Source organism: Canis lupus, chromosome 2 (genome assembly GCF_003254725.2).
Source record: "Canis lupus dingo isolate Sandy chromosome 2, ASM325472v2, whole genome shotgun sequence".
Classification (NCBI taxonomy): domain Eukaryota; kingdom Metazoa; phylum Chordata; class Mammalia; order Carnivora; family Canidae; genus Canis; species Canis lupus.
The window spans coordinates 34,569,093-34,586,007 of NC_064244.1; the positions used below are offsets into that span (position 1 = coordinate 34,569,093).

At 43.5% G+C, this 16,915-nt stretch overlaps 4 protein-coding genes and 1 pseudogene across 8 annotated transcripts in view; 4 read left to right on the plus strand and 1 right to left on the minus strand.

The window, feature by feature from the left end:
* LOC112658863 (protocadherin alpha-1-like) overlaps window positions 1-16,915 on the plus strand; it is a 153,431-nt gene that overhangs the window by 51,144 nt on the left and 85,372 nt on the right.
* The window catches only part of LOC112658858 (protocadherin alpha-3-like), a 145,998-nt gene that overhangs the window by 43,710 nt on the left and 85,373 nt on the right, over window positions 1-16,915 (plus strand).
* Window positions 1-16,915, plus strand: part of LOC112658864 (protocadherin alpha-4-like) — a 138,782-nt gene that overhangs the window by 36,500 nt on the left and 85,367 nt on the right.
* Window positions 1-16,915, plus strand: part of LOC112658873 (protocadherin alpha-C2) — a 162,391-nt gene that overhangs the window by 26,277 nt on the left and 119,199 nt on the right. The window contains exon 1 of one of the 5 annotated variants that reach the window (XM_025445114.3): window positions 960-3,527. The exons of 3 other annotated variants lie outside the window; for them this stretch is intronic. In XM_025445114.3, coding sequence (XP_025300899.1) covers window positions 1,092-3,527 — 2,436 coding nt within the window. In that variant the 5' untranslated portion in view covers window positions 960-1,091. Of the gene's footprint in view, window positions 1-959; window positions 3,528-7,879; window positions 10,480-16,915 lie in introns of those variants that run through there. One more of the 5 variants, XM_025445110.3, reaches the window with a different exon arrangement.
* LOC112658876 (40S ribosomal protein SA-like) lies at window positions 14,196-15,205 on the minus strand (annotated as a pseudogene).

Below are 16,915 nucleotides of genomic sequence, written 5' to 3' on the forward strand. Positions count from 1 at the left end.
ACAATATGAAAAGAAATGTGGCTAAATTGAGGCCTGAGGATATTGCCATTTGTGAAGCACTTACTCTCCTTAAGGTACTGTCCTAGGCATTTAAAGTATCATAATTGATACAATCACTATATTGTTACTTTATGAATGTTATAAAACTGGAAACAGAGGCAGAGAGAGTTTAAATTATTCTCCCCAAGTCACAAAACTAGTAAGTTTAAGAATAGGAATCAGAATGGAGACATTTCTGATGTCAAAGCCAATAATCTTCCCTCAACTATCTAGTGATGACTGAAATTTAGGAGTTTCAAACACCTCACAGAGAACTGATTCTTCAGATTAGTGTCCAGTAAGGTTTATTTAATCTCAAAATAATAAAAAAGAAGTAAATTAAGTGTCAACATTGAAGACATTTAGGGGCACCTGCATTGCTCGGTAGGTTAATCCCCTGCATTTAGCTCAGGTCACGATTCTAGAGTTTCGAGATCAAGTCTTGGCATCTGGCTCCCTGCTCAGTGGCGAGTCTGCTTCTCCCCCTCTCTGCTTCTCTCTGCTGTGCACTCTCTCTCTTTCTCTCTCAAATAAATAAGATCTTTTAAAAAGTTGAAGACGTCTAAATTTGTTACCCAGTAAAATACTGGGTATTTTACTTTGATACACTCACTATATACAAATACTAAGTATTTTCAAATGTAGCGAATGATAATCATGGTTGGGGGAGAAATTACCTCTCTGAAGCTCTGCACTCAACAAAACGCTGAACTAAGAGTAGATGATAATTACTATTATATATTAAAGAGAAATCACGTGAAGTTTTGAAGATCCATAGAGATACAAATACGTAAAAATAGAATTAAAAGCTATGAAACAAGTTGTTAAACTTATGGAAATGTACTTACACATTCAGCCACCGGATGTCGCTGTCTTCCATAAAATTTTTTACAACAAAGGCATAATCCTGTTTTTCAAGGACTAAAAAGGAGCTACATACTCAGATCTCAGCCATTTCGACAAAATTGGATGTAAGAAATAGAATAGGAAAATCCAGAGAGCATGTTTGTTTTAGACCGCTGATTCATCAATTTGTAAATCGACAAAAAGGTATGATGCTGGTCTACACACCCAGCGGCCTCATAGCCCAGCACGGGCTTCTTTTGCTTCTGCTCCTCGCAGCCTGGAAGGCGGGGAGCGGCCAGGTCCGCTACTCGGTCCCGGAGGAGGCCAAACACGGCACCTTCGTGGGCCGCATCGCCCAGGACCTGGGGCTGGAGCTGGCGGAGCTGGTGCCGCGCCTTTTCCGACTGGCGTCCAAAGGCCACGGGGACCTTCTGGAGGTAAATCTGCAGAATGGCATTTTGTTTGTGAATTCTCGGATCGACCGGGAGGAGCTGTGTGGGAGGACTCTGGAGTGCAGCATCCACCTGGAGGTGATCGTAGACAGGCCGCTGCAGGTTTTCCATGTGGAGGTGGAGGTGAAGGACATTAACGACAATGCGCCCATCTTCTCAGTCTCAGAACAAAAGCTTTCGATACCGGAATCTCGACTGCTTGACTCCCGGTTTCCGCTAGAAGGCGCCTCTGATGCGGATGTTGGAGAGAACGCAGTGCTGACTTATAGACTCAGTCCAAATGAGTTTTTCATTCTTGATATTATAAACAAAAAAGACAAAGGCAAATTTCCAGTGCTTGTTCTAGGAAAAATGCTAGATCGTGAAGAAAACCCTCAGCTTCAGTTGTTATTAACGGCAACTGATGGAGGCAAACCGGAATATACAGGATCTGTTACTCTGCTGATCTTGGTGTTGGATGCCAATGATAATGCGCCTATATTTGACCGATCTGTTTATGAAGTAAAGATGTATGAAAATTCAGCGAACCAAACATTAGTAATATGGCTAAATGCGTCTGATGCAGATGAAGGAATAAACAAGGAAATGATATATTCATTTAGTGCTTTGGTTTCTCCCAGCATAAGAAGGAAATTTCTAATGAATGAAAAAACGGGAGAAATAAGGGTAAATGATGCTATTGACTTTGAGGATAGTAACACTTATGAAATTCATGTAGATGTTACAGATAGAGGAAACCCACCCATGGTTAGTCACTGCACCGTCCTAGTGGAAGTTCTGGATGAAAATGATAATCCACCTGAGGTGGTTATCACTTCTTTGGCTCTCCCGGTGCAAGAAGATGCTCAGGTCGGCACCGTCATCGCCCTAATCAGTGTAACTGACCGTGACTCTGGCGCCAACGGGCAGGTGACCTGCTCACTCACACCCCAAGTCCCCTTCAAGCTGGTGTCCACCTTCAAGAATTACTATTCGCTGGTGCTGGACAGCGCCCTGGACAGAGAGAGCGTGGCGAACTACGCTCTGGTAGTGACCGCACGCGACGGAGGCTCGCCTTCGCTGTCGGCCACGGCCAGCGTGTCCGTGGAGGTGGCCGACGTGAACGACAACGCGCCGGCATTCGCGCAGCCCGAGTACACGGTGTTCGTGAAGGAGAACAACCCGCCCGGCTGCCACATCTTCACGGTGTCGGCGCGGGACGCGGACGCGCAGGAGAACGCGCTGGTGTCCTACTCGCTGGTGGAGCGGCGCGTGGGCGAGCGCGCGCTGTCGAGCTACGTGTCGGTGCACGCGGAGAGCGGCAAGGTGTACGCGCTGCAGCCGCTGGACCACGAGGAGCTGGAGCTGCTGCAGTTCCAAGTGAGCGCGCGCGACGCGGGCGTGCCTCCCCTGGGCAGCAACGTGACGCTGCAGGTGTTCGTGCTGGACGAGAACGACAACGCGCCCGCGCTGCTGCCGCTGCCCCTGCCCCTGCCCCTGCCCGGGGCGCGCGGCGGGGGCGGCGCGCTGAGCGAGCCGGTGTCGCGGGCGGTGGGCGCGGGCCACGTGGTGGCCAAGGTGCGCGCGGTGGACGCGGACTCGGGCTACAACGCGTGGCTGTCGTACGAGCTGCAGCCGGCGGCGGGGGGCGCGCGCAGCCCGTTCCGCGTGGCGCTGTACACGGGCGAGATCAGCACGACGCGCGCCCTGGACGAGGCGGACGCGCCGCGCCAGCGCCTGCTGGTGCTGGTGAAGGACCACGGCGAGCCGGCGCTGACGGCCACGGCCACTGTGCTGCTGTCGCTGGTGGAGAGCGGCCAGGCGCCCAGGCCGTCGTCGCGGGTGTTGGCGGGCGGCGCGGGCGCGGGCGCGGGCGCGGGCGCGGGCGCGGCGCTGGTGGACGTCAACGTGTACCTGATCGTCGCCATCTGCGCGGTGTCCAGCCTGTTGGTGCTCACGCTGCTGCTGTCCACGGCGCTGCGGTGCTCGGCGCCGCCCAGCGAGGGCGCGTGCGGGCCGGGGAAGCCCACGCTGGTGTGCTCCAGCGCGGTGGGGAGCTGGTCGTACTCGCAGCAGAGGCGGCAGAGGGTGTGCTCTGGGGAGGGCCCGCCCAAGGCCGACCTCATGGCCTTCAGCCCCAGCCTTCCACCGTGTCCAGTACCAGATGTGGAAATGGAAGGAGAGTCTTCTGGAGGGGACTACTCTGGAAAGGTGGGTTATTACTTTTTAAATTTCCATATGTTGCTCTGTGAAGAATTTATTAATCGCTTTTTGCCCTCATGCCCTCTCAGAATATCTTCATCCTTTCTAATATAGCATATTGCTGTAAAATCTCAAATATTTCTACTAATGCCTAATATAATTTATCTAAAAGCTCGTTTTGGGGGTGTCTGTTGGCTCAGACGGTAGAGCATGTGACTCTTGGGGTGGTGAGCTCAAGCCCCATGATGCGCATGCAGCCTACTTTTAAAAATTAAAAAAAGTTCATTTTGTGTTTTGTCTATTGTACTCTGTGCATCATGTTTTTCTTGATACTTCAATTTTTAAATAGTTCAACTTGTTTTTAAGTATTTATATTTCCAATCAAATATTTGAAGTCGTTTGTAGGTTTTGTTTTTTTCATAAAGCAGTCTTTTTTATTTTTACAAGTATTTATGAGAATAGTTCTTTAAGTTTATTTAACTTTCAAATCTAAATTTTGATATGGCCATATTACTTTTAAAGACTGCTCTCAGGGGATCCCTGGGTTACTCAGCGGTTTAGCGCCTGCCTTTGGCCCAGGGCGCGATCCTGGAGTCCCAGGATCGAGTCCCACGTCAGGCTCCTGGCATGGAGCCTGCTTCTCCCTCTGCCTGTGTCTCTGCCTCTCTGTGTCTATCATAAATAAATAAATAAATCTTTAAAAAAATCATTAAAGACTGCTCTCAGTTCTCTTCAGGATCAAAATGTGCCCTTTCTCCCTTATTAAAGAATGTTTGGGGGGGTGCCTGGGTGGCTCTGTAGGTTAAGCCTGGAACTCTTGATTATATCAGGTCATGATCAGAGTCCTGGGATGGAGACTTGAACTGGGTTCCAACCATGGGGCAAATTGGCTTGAGGATTTCTCTTCCTCTCCCTCTGTCGGTCTCTCCTCCTCACTCATGCAGGCCTCCTTGCTCTATCTCTCAGATAAAGAAATAAACCTTAAAAAATGAATATTATACTGCAGTATAACATAATAATACTATATCCTCAGTATTCCATGTTTACATTTTATTTTTAGTGGTACTCTATGTAGACTTGAAATTCATTCATAAATATCCTCTTCTATGAAAATGTTTTGAGATTTTAAAATGATTATCATTTTTATTTTAGTAGTGGTGGTACCTGTGCTGATGTGTACTATTCACTTTTTTTAGCAGAAGATGAAGTTTTATAGTTATTTACATAATTTTATGCAGTCGCTCTTCATTACCTACTGCTTTGTTAACATAAAACATTGCTTATTATGTTCAAGTAGTAGTTTTTGCACTGTGAGGAAAGAGTATGATTATGTTTAATAATGGAGAACATTTGAAAATCACTTTTAATTTTAGGGAGGTTGGAGACAATTACTTTAGTCCAAATTAACATGAGAAATATGAAGAGAGAAATGAATTGTTCTCTTAGAACGTTATCTACTGATTTGATATCATAGAGTACAATTTATAGTTTTTCTAGTCCTCTTAAACAGAATTGCGTTGAATGGGGTAGACTGAGAAATGAAGGACAATTAAATTGCAGGGTGCCAACGCTATCCTATTCATTATTCCTTTTTGAGACTGGTTGTTACCTGATACCTATGGTTTCATTTTTGTTTATTTTGTTAGGTCCAGTGTTACCATAATAGCAGTGCATCTAGTTTATCACCTTGACTCTGGTTCTTAGCAATGCTTTTTCCTTTCTGTATGCATGCTGAATTTCACTACTCCGTTTGTATTTCGCAAAAAGCTTCCAGTAAAACTTGGAATCTCTATCCAAGTAAGGAACATTGAGAAAGACAACTGTGGCAGGAATTTAAGCATGGCATTGCCTTCTTATGCTAATACTTCCCATGGCCAGTCCACAGTTCTATGAGATTACAGAAGATAACTTACACTAGAGTATTTCAACTTGTATATAGAATCCCTTTATCTTATATCTGCCCTCTCTTTCAGCCCTTTATAATGTCACTATGTTCCCCTTGCAGGAAAGTCTTATCCAAAAGCATCTCTTTTTCTGAGCAATTAATGAAATACAGAATTGTGCATTTACCAATTCAGTCCTATTTGTTTTACTTTGCTTTTTGGGGGGGACATATTTAAAATACAAGTATTCACCAAAGTTTTAACATAACCAGTTAGCATTTTATCCAGTAATATAATTTTAAAGTCTTTGGAGGAAGCAATGCAGTAGGAGATGAAACGAGGTGAGATGTCAGGAGTAGTTGAGAACTAGCAAGGACATCTTCCTCTGTCTCTGCTTTAAGATAAATATTTTAAAATAAATTTAATGGACAAAGTTTCTTTCATTCAATTCAGAATTACTGAAATTTAAGAATGAAACCAGAAAATTTTCCAAATCAAGGATTGCTTTTAACATTCTTGCCAAAAAAGAAATTAGTCAATTTCTCTTAAAAGTATAGTATCTTAGGGGCGCCTGGGTAGCACAGTTGGTTAAGCACCCAATTCATGGTTTTGGCTCAGGTCGTGATCTCATGGGTCATGAGACTGAGCCCCACATTAGGCTTTGCAGTCAGTGCAGTCGGTTTGAGCTACTCTCCCTTTGCCCTTCCTCCCATGCGCTCAGTCTCCCTCTTTCTTTGAAATAAATAAATAAATAAATGTAAAAAAACTATACCATCTTAATTTTATGATCATATTTAATATGCTCTTTATTAAGTGATATTAAAATGAGGCTAATCATGAGTACTCTATAGCTCTTGATGGCATTGTGTTTGTTATTGTTTATTTTAAGATGAGTAACCAACCCATAGCTTTTTTTTTTTTAACCCATAGCTTTATCAGTACACTGTATTTATTTAGCTATATGATAACCTTAGAATTTGAGGGCTTTAAAAACTATCTTTAATGTGTACTTAACCAATGAGGCAATTCCTTAAACTAGAAATGGAATGGACCTTCAGCATGGTATATTCTCAAAGGGATTGGATTATTTAAATCAGCAAACACAAGGAAATTTAGTTCTTAGTCATGTCTTTTTCTGCATTTAGTAATCCCTATGTGCTAAAATTATTTTGCTCTTCTTTATGCAACTATGCTAGTCTTGCGTTTAAAGAAGAATTACAATTTAAAGAAGAATTACAAGTAGTTAGAACTATAAATTTTGTTCATAGATTTATAATCATTAAATCACTATTTTTAAAAAGTGTTCCAAATGAATACTGAAGCTCACTTTCACATATGACCTAAGATTGGCTTGGATGGCTATTTACAATTTTTTTCATTAGAGAAGTTTGGGATTTTACCAATGGCTGCCATCTTATCAGAAGGATTTCAGATATTGGATTGTTGGCTTCTTAATAGTCTTGAGAATGATTAAAATATTTTTCTCTTTTAATATGACTGATAAGCTTTATTGCAATTGATAATAGTTGCTATGCAAATTTCCACTGGGTTTTTGCATTTAAGATAAGAACAGGAAAATAAAATTGAGTAAATGAATTAGATTTAGTATGATTTTTATGCTCTAGTCTCTGGAAACCAATTCTGGCATAAAATGAGTATAAACAAACAGACAAAAATAACTTGAATTCCTGATTCAGTGGTTTTGTTGGGGGTGGGTTAGAAATAAATTATTTTCAAATAGTAGTGGATATAAAGCAAATGTAAGTTATCCTTCAGGATGGAAACTATGACATTCACTCTGAGCAGACACAATAATTGAAAAAGCTTTAAAATGAGCCAAAGATAAATATGCCTTGTATTTCTAGGAGTCAGTACTTGGTAAATTCATTAACATCAAAGAAAATAAATCTTTGAATAAACTGATAAATAGCTTGCATATCAGCATTGATTTTAAAGACCATTATGTTGAGGCAGTAACTTAGAAACCTTGCATCTTGAGTTGTTCTCTGCACAGTTGAATTAAATGTTTAGAATAATTTAACATACTGTAAGGATTAAGCAATAGAAACTATAGTGTTAGCAGTGGAGTAAACTTAATAAAAGCCCATTCCAAAATGATCAATTTCTGAAAGTCTAAAAAACACAGCATCACTAGTAACCTACAAATATGGATTTTCGTGTTTATATACATGAATATAGTTGGTCCAGCAGTACATTCTTAGATGTCTATGTCCAAGGTAAAAACTCTTCTTAGGATTCTAAATTGTAAGACAGAAACCACCTTTAAAGAGCTAGTGGTCACACACAAGGAACGTATAAAGAATCAAAAGCCTACAAAGTAAAATATGGACCAATATATGAAGGAATTAGGAGAGAATCAATAGAAGTGGAAAAATAGTATACACACAAACGCACTTCCATTTTGAGCCACAGGATGTCGTTGTTCTCCAAGGAGAGGATTCTTTAAACAGAAGAAAATTGCGATTATTCACGGACCAGAAAGAATCTCCACTGTTCCGGTGTTTTAAAGACTGTATATATATCTATGTTGTTAAGATCAGTCGGGATCTCAGGAACAAAGGCTCAAAAGAAAGATCTAAAAGGACTACCCCTTTCCGCTCATGAAATATTGCTTTATTAACCAGAAGCAAAGCAGGATGTTAGCTTCTGGACCAGGTGGCCAGGGAACCAAGCATTTGCTGCTCTCGGTTCTGCTCCTTGCAGCGTTGGAGGCCGAGAGCGGCCAGGTCCGCTACTCGGTCCCGGAGGAGGCCAAACACGGCACCTTCGTGGGTCGCATCGCCCAGGACCTGGGGCTGGAGCTGGTGGAGCTGGTGCCACGCTTGTTCCGGGTGGCGTCCATAGGCCACAAGGACCTTCTGGAGGTAAATCTGCAGAATGGCATTTTGTTTGTGAATTCTCGGATCGACCGCGAGGAGCTGTGTGGGAGGACTCTGGAGTGCAGCATCCACCTGGAGGTGATCGTGGACAGGCCGCTGCAGGTTTTCCATGTGGAGGTGGAGGTGAAGGACATTAACGACAATCCGCCTGTGTTCCCAGCACCACGAAAAAAATTGTTTATTTCTGAAACTACAGCTCTTGACTCTCATTTTTCACTAGAGGGCGCCTCTGATGCAGACATCGGGGCCAATGCTCTTCTGACTTACAGACTGAGCCCCAATGAGTATTTCTCTCTGGAAGTACCCACCAACGATGATCAGGTAAAACCACTCCAACTAGTGCTAAAAAAACCTTTAGACAGGGAGGTCGCTTCAGAGCTTCTCTTGGTGCTCAAAGCAACTGATGGGGGAAAGCCCGAGCTGACAGGTACCACAGAGTTACACATCACAGTGCTGGATGTAAATGACAACGCCCCAGTGTTTGACAAAGCTGTCGATCGTGTAAAATTATTGGAGAATTCGAGAAACGGTACACTGGTTATTAAACTTAACGCCTCGGATTTGGATGAAGGTTCAAACAGCCATATTCTTTATTCCTTTGCAACTGATGTCTCCTCTAATACAGAAGACTTTTTCCACATAGATTCAGCCAGTGGAGAAATAAAAGTAAACGGAAAAATAGATTTTGAAGAAACCAAATTATGGAAACTTCAAATAGAAGCAGTTGACAAAGGAAATCCCCCGATGTTTGGTCACTGCACGGTCTTGATAGAAATCTTGGATATTAATGATAATGCTCCGGAGTTACTAGTGACGTCACTATCATTGTCTGTTCCAGAGGATGCTACACTAGGGACTGTCATTGCCCTAATCAGTGTAACTGACCGTGACTCTGGCGCCAACGGGCAGGTGACCTGCTCACTCACACCCCAAGTCCCCTTCAAGCTGGTGTCCACCTTCAAGAATTACTATTCGCTGGTGCTGGACAGCGCCCTGGACAGAGAGAGCGTGGCGAACTACGCTCTGGTAGTGACCGCACGCGACGGAGGCTCGCCTTCGCTGTCGGCCACGGCCAGCGTGTCCGTGGAGGTGGCCGACGTGAACGACAACGCGCCGGCATTCGCGCAGCCCGAGTACACGGTGTTCGTGAAGGAGAACAACCCGCCCGGCTGCCACATCTTCACGGTGTCGGCGCGGGACGCGGACGCGCAGGAGAACGCGCTGGTGTCCTACTCGCTGGTGGAGCGGCGCGTGGGCGAGCGCGCGCTGTCGAGCTACGTGTCGGTGCACGCGGAGAGCGGCAAGGTGTACGCGCTGCAGCCGCTGGACCACGAGGAGCTGGAGCTGCTGCAGTTCCAAGTGAGCGCGCGCGACGCGGGCGTGCCTCCCCTGGGCAGCAACGTGACGCTGCAGGTGTTCGTGCTGGACGAGAACGACAACGCGCCCGCGCTGCTGCCGCTGCCCCTGCCCCTGCCCCTGCCCGGGGCGCGCGGCGGGGGCGGCGCGCTGAGCGAGCCGGTGTCGCGGGCGGTGGGCGCGGGCCACGTGGTGGCCAAGGTGCGCGCGGTGGACGCGGACTCGGGCTACAACGCGTGGCTGTCGTACGAGCTGCAGCCGGCGGCGGGGGGCGCGCGCAGCCCGTTCCGCGTGGCGCTGTACACGGGCGAGATCAGCACGACGCGCGCCCTGGACGAGGCGGACGCGCCGCGCCAGCGCCTGCTGGTGCTGGTGAAGGACCACGGCGAGCCGGCGCTGACGGCCACGGCCACTGTGCTGCTGTCGCTGGTGGAGAGCGGCCAGGCGCCCAGGCCGTCGTCGCGGGTGTTGGCGGGCGGCGCGGGCGCGGGCGCGGGCGCGGGCGCGGGCGCGGCGCTGGTGGACGTCAACGTGTACCTGATCGTCGCCATCTGCGCGGTGTCCAGCCTGTTGGTGCTCACGCTGCTGCTGTCCACGGCGCTGCGGTGCTCGGCGCCGCCCAGCGAGGGCGCGTGCGGGCCGGGGAAGCCCACGCTGGTGTGCTCCAGCGCGGTGGGGAGCTGGTCGTACTCGCAGCAGAGGCGGCAGAGGGTGTGCTCTGGGGAGGGCCCGCCCAAGGCCGACCTCATGGCCTTCAGCCCCAGTGTTCCTCCTGCTTCAGGTTCTGGAGATAGTGGAGAACAACAGATTTTCCGGAATGAGGTGAGTACAGTAATTCTGGAATGTATTTAATTCCTGTTGAGGTCAATCGCAGAGTATGTTCAGTGATATTACTGTAAGTTGATTGCTCCAGATACTGGATTTAGTTTCAGCCTTACCTTTGGGATAAGGTGCTTCAGATAAACTACATTTTTCCTTATTTCCTAGCATAATTTCAGCTTTGCTAATTGCGTGTTGAATCTAGTGCTGCTCTCTTTCAGATTAATTCATTGATTTCCTTTTTTTTATTTGGAAGATTTATTTGATATTTGATCATATTTATGTTTCTTCCATTCATGGTACCCATTGTGAGGCTGTATGGAAATATTTTAGGGTAGAGTAAGAAAATTCACTCTTCTTTGTGTTTTGTGTTTAAGAGAATCTTCCCATATATGGGGAAATATCGTCCTGCTGCCTGTGTGTCTACCAAGCCACTATTTCAAGGTCTTTGAAATGGCATTGATGTAAATAGCTTAAGCAAACAACCTTGGAATATTTATAAAGTCATTTCCATTTGGTGATGTTGATGGCATTTCACAATATAATATTGTATACTTTATTTTTTTTAATATTGTATACTTTAAATACACTTGATGCAAACTCTTTTTTGCCCAAAGCTATATGCATGTGAATTGTTTTCTTTAAAGAGATCACAGAGAACTTATATTTAGAGCTATAAGCATGTAAATCAACTAATGTGAACATTTATTTATTTATTTATTTACTCCAGTGTACAAGTTAGAAACACTTTACTGTATTGCATGGAGAAATAAATTAATATATAATATATTTACATGTGGTGGAGAACCATGTTATGGATAGGGTAAAGTTAATAGGAGTGCTAAGAAGACATTAGTGGCAATTTTCTTTTTTTTCTTTTTCTTTTTTTTAGTGGCAATTTTCTAGCCACAAAAAGAGGATGATTTCCATGAAGATGAACATTAGGAAATTTTCTGAAAAGGAAAACCATGCCCTAGTTTATCATACTGAAATTCTTTTCATCCATATCTACAAAATAAAATAAGAACAGTCACTAACTATAAATAAACCATTACTATTTGAACTATTTCTGTTTATTAGACATTGTGTGAAGGACTTAAAATACATAATTTTATTTAACCCTTATATCAACTTGTAAACTACATGTCACTATCCAAATTTTATATTTTTAAAAGATTTTATTTATTTGAGAGAAAGGATGAGTGAGAGGATGAGCATGAACTGGGGGAGGGATAGGAAACAGCAGATTTCCCACTGATCAGGGAGCCTGACATGGGGCTCTGTCCTAGGACCCCGGGCTCAGACCTGAGCTGAAGGCAGATATTTAGCTGACTGACGCACCGAGGCGCCCCTCACTATCCAAATGTTAAAGTTGAGCTAAGAGATGGTAAGATATTTTTCTCCTTTGTCTACTGACATCCATCCAGTCCATGATAAAGATGATATTCAAATATATATCTTTTAGCCCAGAACCATTCTTTTATTCACTGTAAAGTTTTCTACACTAATTGTTTTCTCTGATCAGGCATAGTTCTGGCTAGGAAAACCAAGCAGAAAGTATATACAGGTGAATCCTCCTTTCCGTTTTGCTTAAGAAAAACTCCATGATTATCCTCATAGTTCATTTTGTACAGTGGCATAATTGAGATAAGAATTGAGATTTTTATGTTAAGTGATTTTTTTCTCAGTAGAGTTCATGAACATTATTATCATTTGTCTAATGCCTCATTGAAATAGGTATTTACATCATTCAATCAGTATATAATGAATAGTTGCCATTGTTAAGGACTGTGTATTCATTGTTTGAAAGTAGTATAAGTAAGAAGAATCATTTAATATATGAGAAAACCCAGAAGACTGATCTGCAACATTCTACCAGAACACCAAAACCAAATAACAAATACGAAAATGACCCTGTCCTTTTTATGTTGTGAACAAGGATAATGTTTTGGGCAAATATAAGTGGTAATATGATTCTTTCCAGGGTCCTGGATATCAACAAAGGATTCAATAAGTGTTTCCAAAGTTGCTTACTTCAAAAACAGCTTTAAAGCTATATATTCCCCATGAAATCTTTTGAGTGTGTGTGTGGCTATTTCAGAATTCAGTCTGCTTCAGTCTTATTGTTGCCTGTGAGATTTGTGCTGACTGGTCAGATGATCTATGATCAAATAACTGTATACTTCAATAAGCTGTGAGAGCAAAGAATAAACATCAATCAATAAGCATATCCTATAATTTTGTTAATACAATGTTGGACGGTACTTCTAACTTATTGATTTTAAAGAACCTCCTGTGTTTCCAAGAATGGTTTCAAGATTTGTTTCTCTGTTTTACATTTCAATAATATTACTAGTCCTGTTATGCTCTATGATGAGGACTAATAGAATATTAAACCATGCACTCTATTATATGACTAGCAGGACATACAGTTAAAACTAAAATTAACCAGATTGGGGTGCCTGGGTGGCTGAGTCAGCTCACTGTCTGGCTTTTGGTTTCATCTGTGGTTGGGATCTTCCCCATCATGGGATCCAGCCTTTTGGGGCCTCCTGTGGAGCCTCTCCTGGAGCCCTATGTTGGGCTCCATGCTTGTCATGGAGTCAGTTTGAGATTCTCTCCCTCTATACCTCCCCCTGCACTCTCAAGCTTAAATAAATAAATCTTTTTTAAAAAGACTAACCAGATTTATTTAGTAAAGGTCAGGCACAAAGTTCCTCAGTGTTTCAATCAATTTTACAAAATCAATGTTAATTAATGATATTGATGTGGGGCGCCTGGGTGGCTCAGTGGTTGAGCATCTGCCTTTGGCTCAGGTTGTGATCCTGGGGTCCTGGAATTAAGTCCTGCATTGAGCTCCCCACAGTAAGCCTGCTTCTCCCTCTGCCTATGTCTCTGCCTCTCTCCGTCTCTCTCAGGAATAAATAAATAAAATATTAAAAAAAATAACAGTATTGATGTGAACTTCTTGGCATTAGCTTATTGCCAGATCTCAAGTTTATCCCCAAAGATGAGTTCAAAGATAACACAATCTCTCTTATTTGGACTAGTTGAGATGGTGGTATCTGAAATATCAGAGCCAAAATGCAGAAGATGGGCCATTGGCTTATACAATATATTAAACTCTTTTATGACTTGGTGTTCATCCAGGTGTCCTTTCATATACTCAAAACATACCATATTACTGGAAAGTAATTGCTAAATTAACATCTAGTTTTAATGCAGACATATAATATTATATGTCTTGGGCAAACTTTCTGATGTTCATCCCTCTGTCTATCTTTGAGGACTCCATACTGCAGGTAACACCTCAATCCCTAATTTCTGTAATGGAGCATTTGGAGATCTCTTCCTTCCTTTTCCTCTAAAATAAATCTGACAGGCTTCAGATAGTATGTTAAGTCTACTGTTAGTGTAATCTAATGTTATGTTTTGATTAGAGGACCTTATAACTGATTGTTTCACAGATGCAGAAGATAATTCAGTGTTATAAAAAGTGACAAGTCTGCATACCTTAATAGTTTTTTAAAAAAGATTTTATTTATTTATTCATGAGAGGGGGGGTGCGCAGAGACACAGGCAGAAGGAAAAGCAGGTTCCACCCAGGGAGCCCAATGTAGGACTGGATCCCCGGGACCCTAGGATCACGCCCTGGACCGAAGGCGGCACTAAACTGCTGAGCCACCCGGGCTGCCCATCCTTTTTTTTTTTTTTTTTTTTTTTTAGAAACTGTTTATTTTCCGTCAACCTTATTTCCATTCTGTTCCTTCTGTGGAAGAGCAGCTTAAGACCACTCAGTGGTTGTTCCTACCCATTCAGTGACCTGAGCAGTGGGAGCTGCAGACCAATCTTCAGTGGCTGGCTGAGTGCTCCAGTCTTCAGTAGGGTACTGCTGAATAGGCACAAAGGGCACCTGCACGCCTTCAGACCAGTCTGCAACTTCAGGCTGAGTAGCAGTGAACTCAGGAGCTGGAGCCGTCCTTCACCCTGAAATTCCTCCTTAGTCACAGCCTTTTCAGCAGCGGCCTGTTCTTCCTTTTCAATCTCTTCAGGATCTCTGTAGAAGTAGAGATCAGGCATGACTTCCCATGGGTGCTCACGGGAAATGGTGCCACGCATGCGCAGGACTTCCCGGGCTAGCATCCACCACATCAGACCCACTGAGTGAGCTCCCTTGTTGTTGCAAGGGATGGCAATGTCCACGTAGCGCAGAGGAGAGTCTGTGTTACACAGAGCAATGGTAGGCAGGTTAACGTAAGATGCCTCTGTGAGAGGCTGGTGGTCAGCCCTGGGATCAGTAACCACCAGAAGCCTTGGCTCTCGGAAGGCTGCCTGGATCTGGTTAGTGAAGGTTCCAGGAATGAAGCGGCCAGCAATAGGAGTGGCTCCAGTAGCAGCAGCAAATTTCAGCACAGCTCGCTGGCCAGTATTCCTAGATGATATAACACTGACATCAGCTGGGTTTTCAATGGCAACAATGGCACGAGCTGCCAACAGAAGCTTCTCCCAGGTTCTCTTCAGATTTATGATGTAGATACCATCACTTTTCCTTTTGTAGATGTACTGTTCCATTTGGAAGTCAAGGTTGGTGCCACCTAAGTGGGTTTCTGCTGCAAGGAATTTGAGGACATCCTCCTCCTTCATTTGCAGAACATCAAGGGCTCCAGACATTGTTAAAGTTTCCCTTTAAGTTACGATGGGAACGCAAAACAACGCCGCCGTATGGACCCTTCCCTGGGTAGCGCGGAAAGGCCGGGCTGCCCATCCTTAATAGTTTTTTTTTTTTCCTTAATAGTTTTTTAAGAAAGAATTTACTAAGGGTTCTAGCAGGATGATAATATGGGGAAAAGAGTAAATTTGAAAAAAAAATGGAACAAGATCTGAAATTAACTATTGTGTGTGTGTACTCAAGATAAAGGAAAATACTAACATAATTATACTAGTAATTTTTCATATGCCATTTCTATATTTTCAAACTGAAGATGAATAATCAAAATCACACAACTAAATACTCAAGCTAGAGTGATATTTATTCTTAATCACTCTGTACTTCTAACTTCCACTGTATCCTCTTTTGACACTTTAAATCCAAGGCTGTGTGAAAAGACAAAGGACATATAACCAAATTACATCTTCAGGCAATAATAATTCATATCAACAATTCCCATTTTCTACTTGATATTTTATGAAATTAAATTTATACAAACATTAAGGTCATTTGCTACTTGGTTGCTTTGTTTGATTATTTTCTTTTTTTAAGTTTTTCCTTTTTTAAAAAAAGACTTCTTATTTATTTATTCATGAGAGACAGAGAGACAGAGAGAGAGAGAGAGAGAGAGGCAGAGACACAGCAGAGGGAGAAGTAGGCTCCATGCAGGGAGCCTGACATGGGACTTTATCTGGGGACTCCAGGGTCACACCCTGGGCTGCAGGCGGTGCTAAACCGCTGAGACACCTGGGCTGCCCTGATTATTTTCTATATATATATTTAACACAGTATTAGGCATTTAGAGGAGGTATCATTAAAAATCCTTTCCCCAGTTTTGGATGAACTTATGGTCTCAAACCCAGAATTCTTTCAACAAGAAACAGGACATTCAACCATTATTGAGTGCCTACTGTGTCCTGGAAATTCTGCTCTGTGCTAGCCCACCTCAGGTCACACCTACAATGCTACAACAGCTCCCTGCTGGTCTCCTGGCTTCTGGTCTTCTCCCCTTCAAACTGGCCTTGCGTATCTGGCCAGTCTCAGCCCTCTTAAATCTTACCTTACTTTTTTGCTCCAGCACATACAATGGCTCTCCAGTGCCCTTAAGGTCAACTCCAGGGATACCTGGGTGGCGCAGAGGTTTGGCGCCTGCCTTTGGCCCAGGGCGCGATCCTGGAGACCCAGGATCGAATCCCACGTCAGGCTCCCAGTGCATGGAGCCTGCTTCTCCCTTTGCCTATGTCTCTGCCTCTCTCTCTCTCTTTCTCTCTGTGTGTGACTATCATAAATAAATTAAAAAAAAGATCAACTCCAATTCTTTAATATGATAATTAAGCCTTCCCTGCTCAGGCCTTGCTCTCTCTAATGGAATTTCCTATGTATTGTCTCTTTGATCCTCTCCTGTGCCTGGTACTCAGAGGTGCTTAAAAAACATTTGTAAGGTGAATGAAAAAGAAAAGTCAGCTATTTTCATGAATATATCTTGACAGATAAACAAAAACCAACATTGATGGCTTAGAAAGGCCAATATGGCACATCCATTTTTATGGTGACATTTATTTCATTGAATTATAATAAAACTTATTTTATAATTGAAAGACACCTTCTTCCATATCATTGACACCATCAAAAAGTATCATTTTGATACCTCATATTATACTGTTAGCAGTGCAACTTACCTGATAAATCATGTGTGCCAAATATAAATTTCATCTACATCCAAAACTTTTC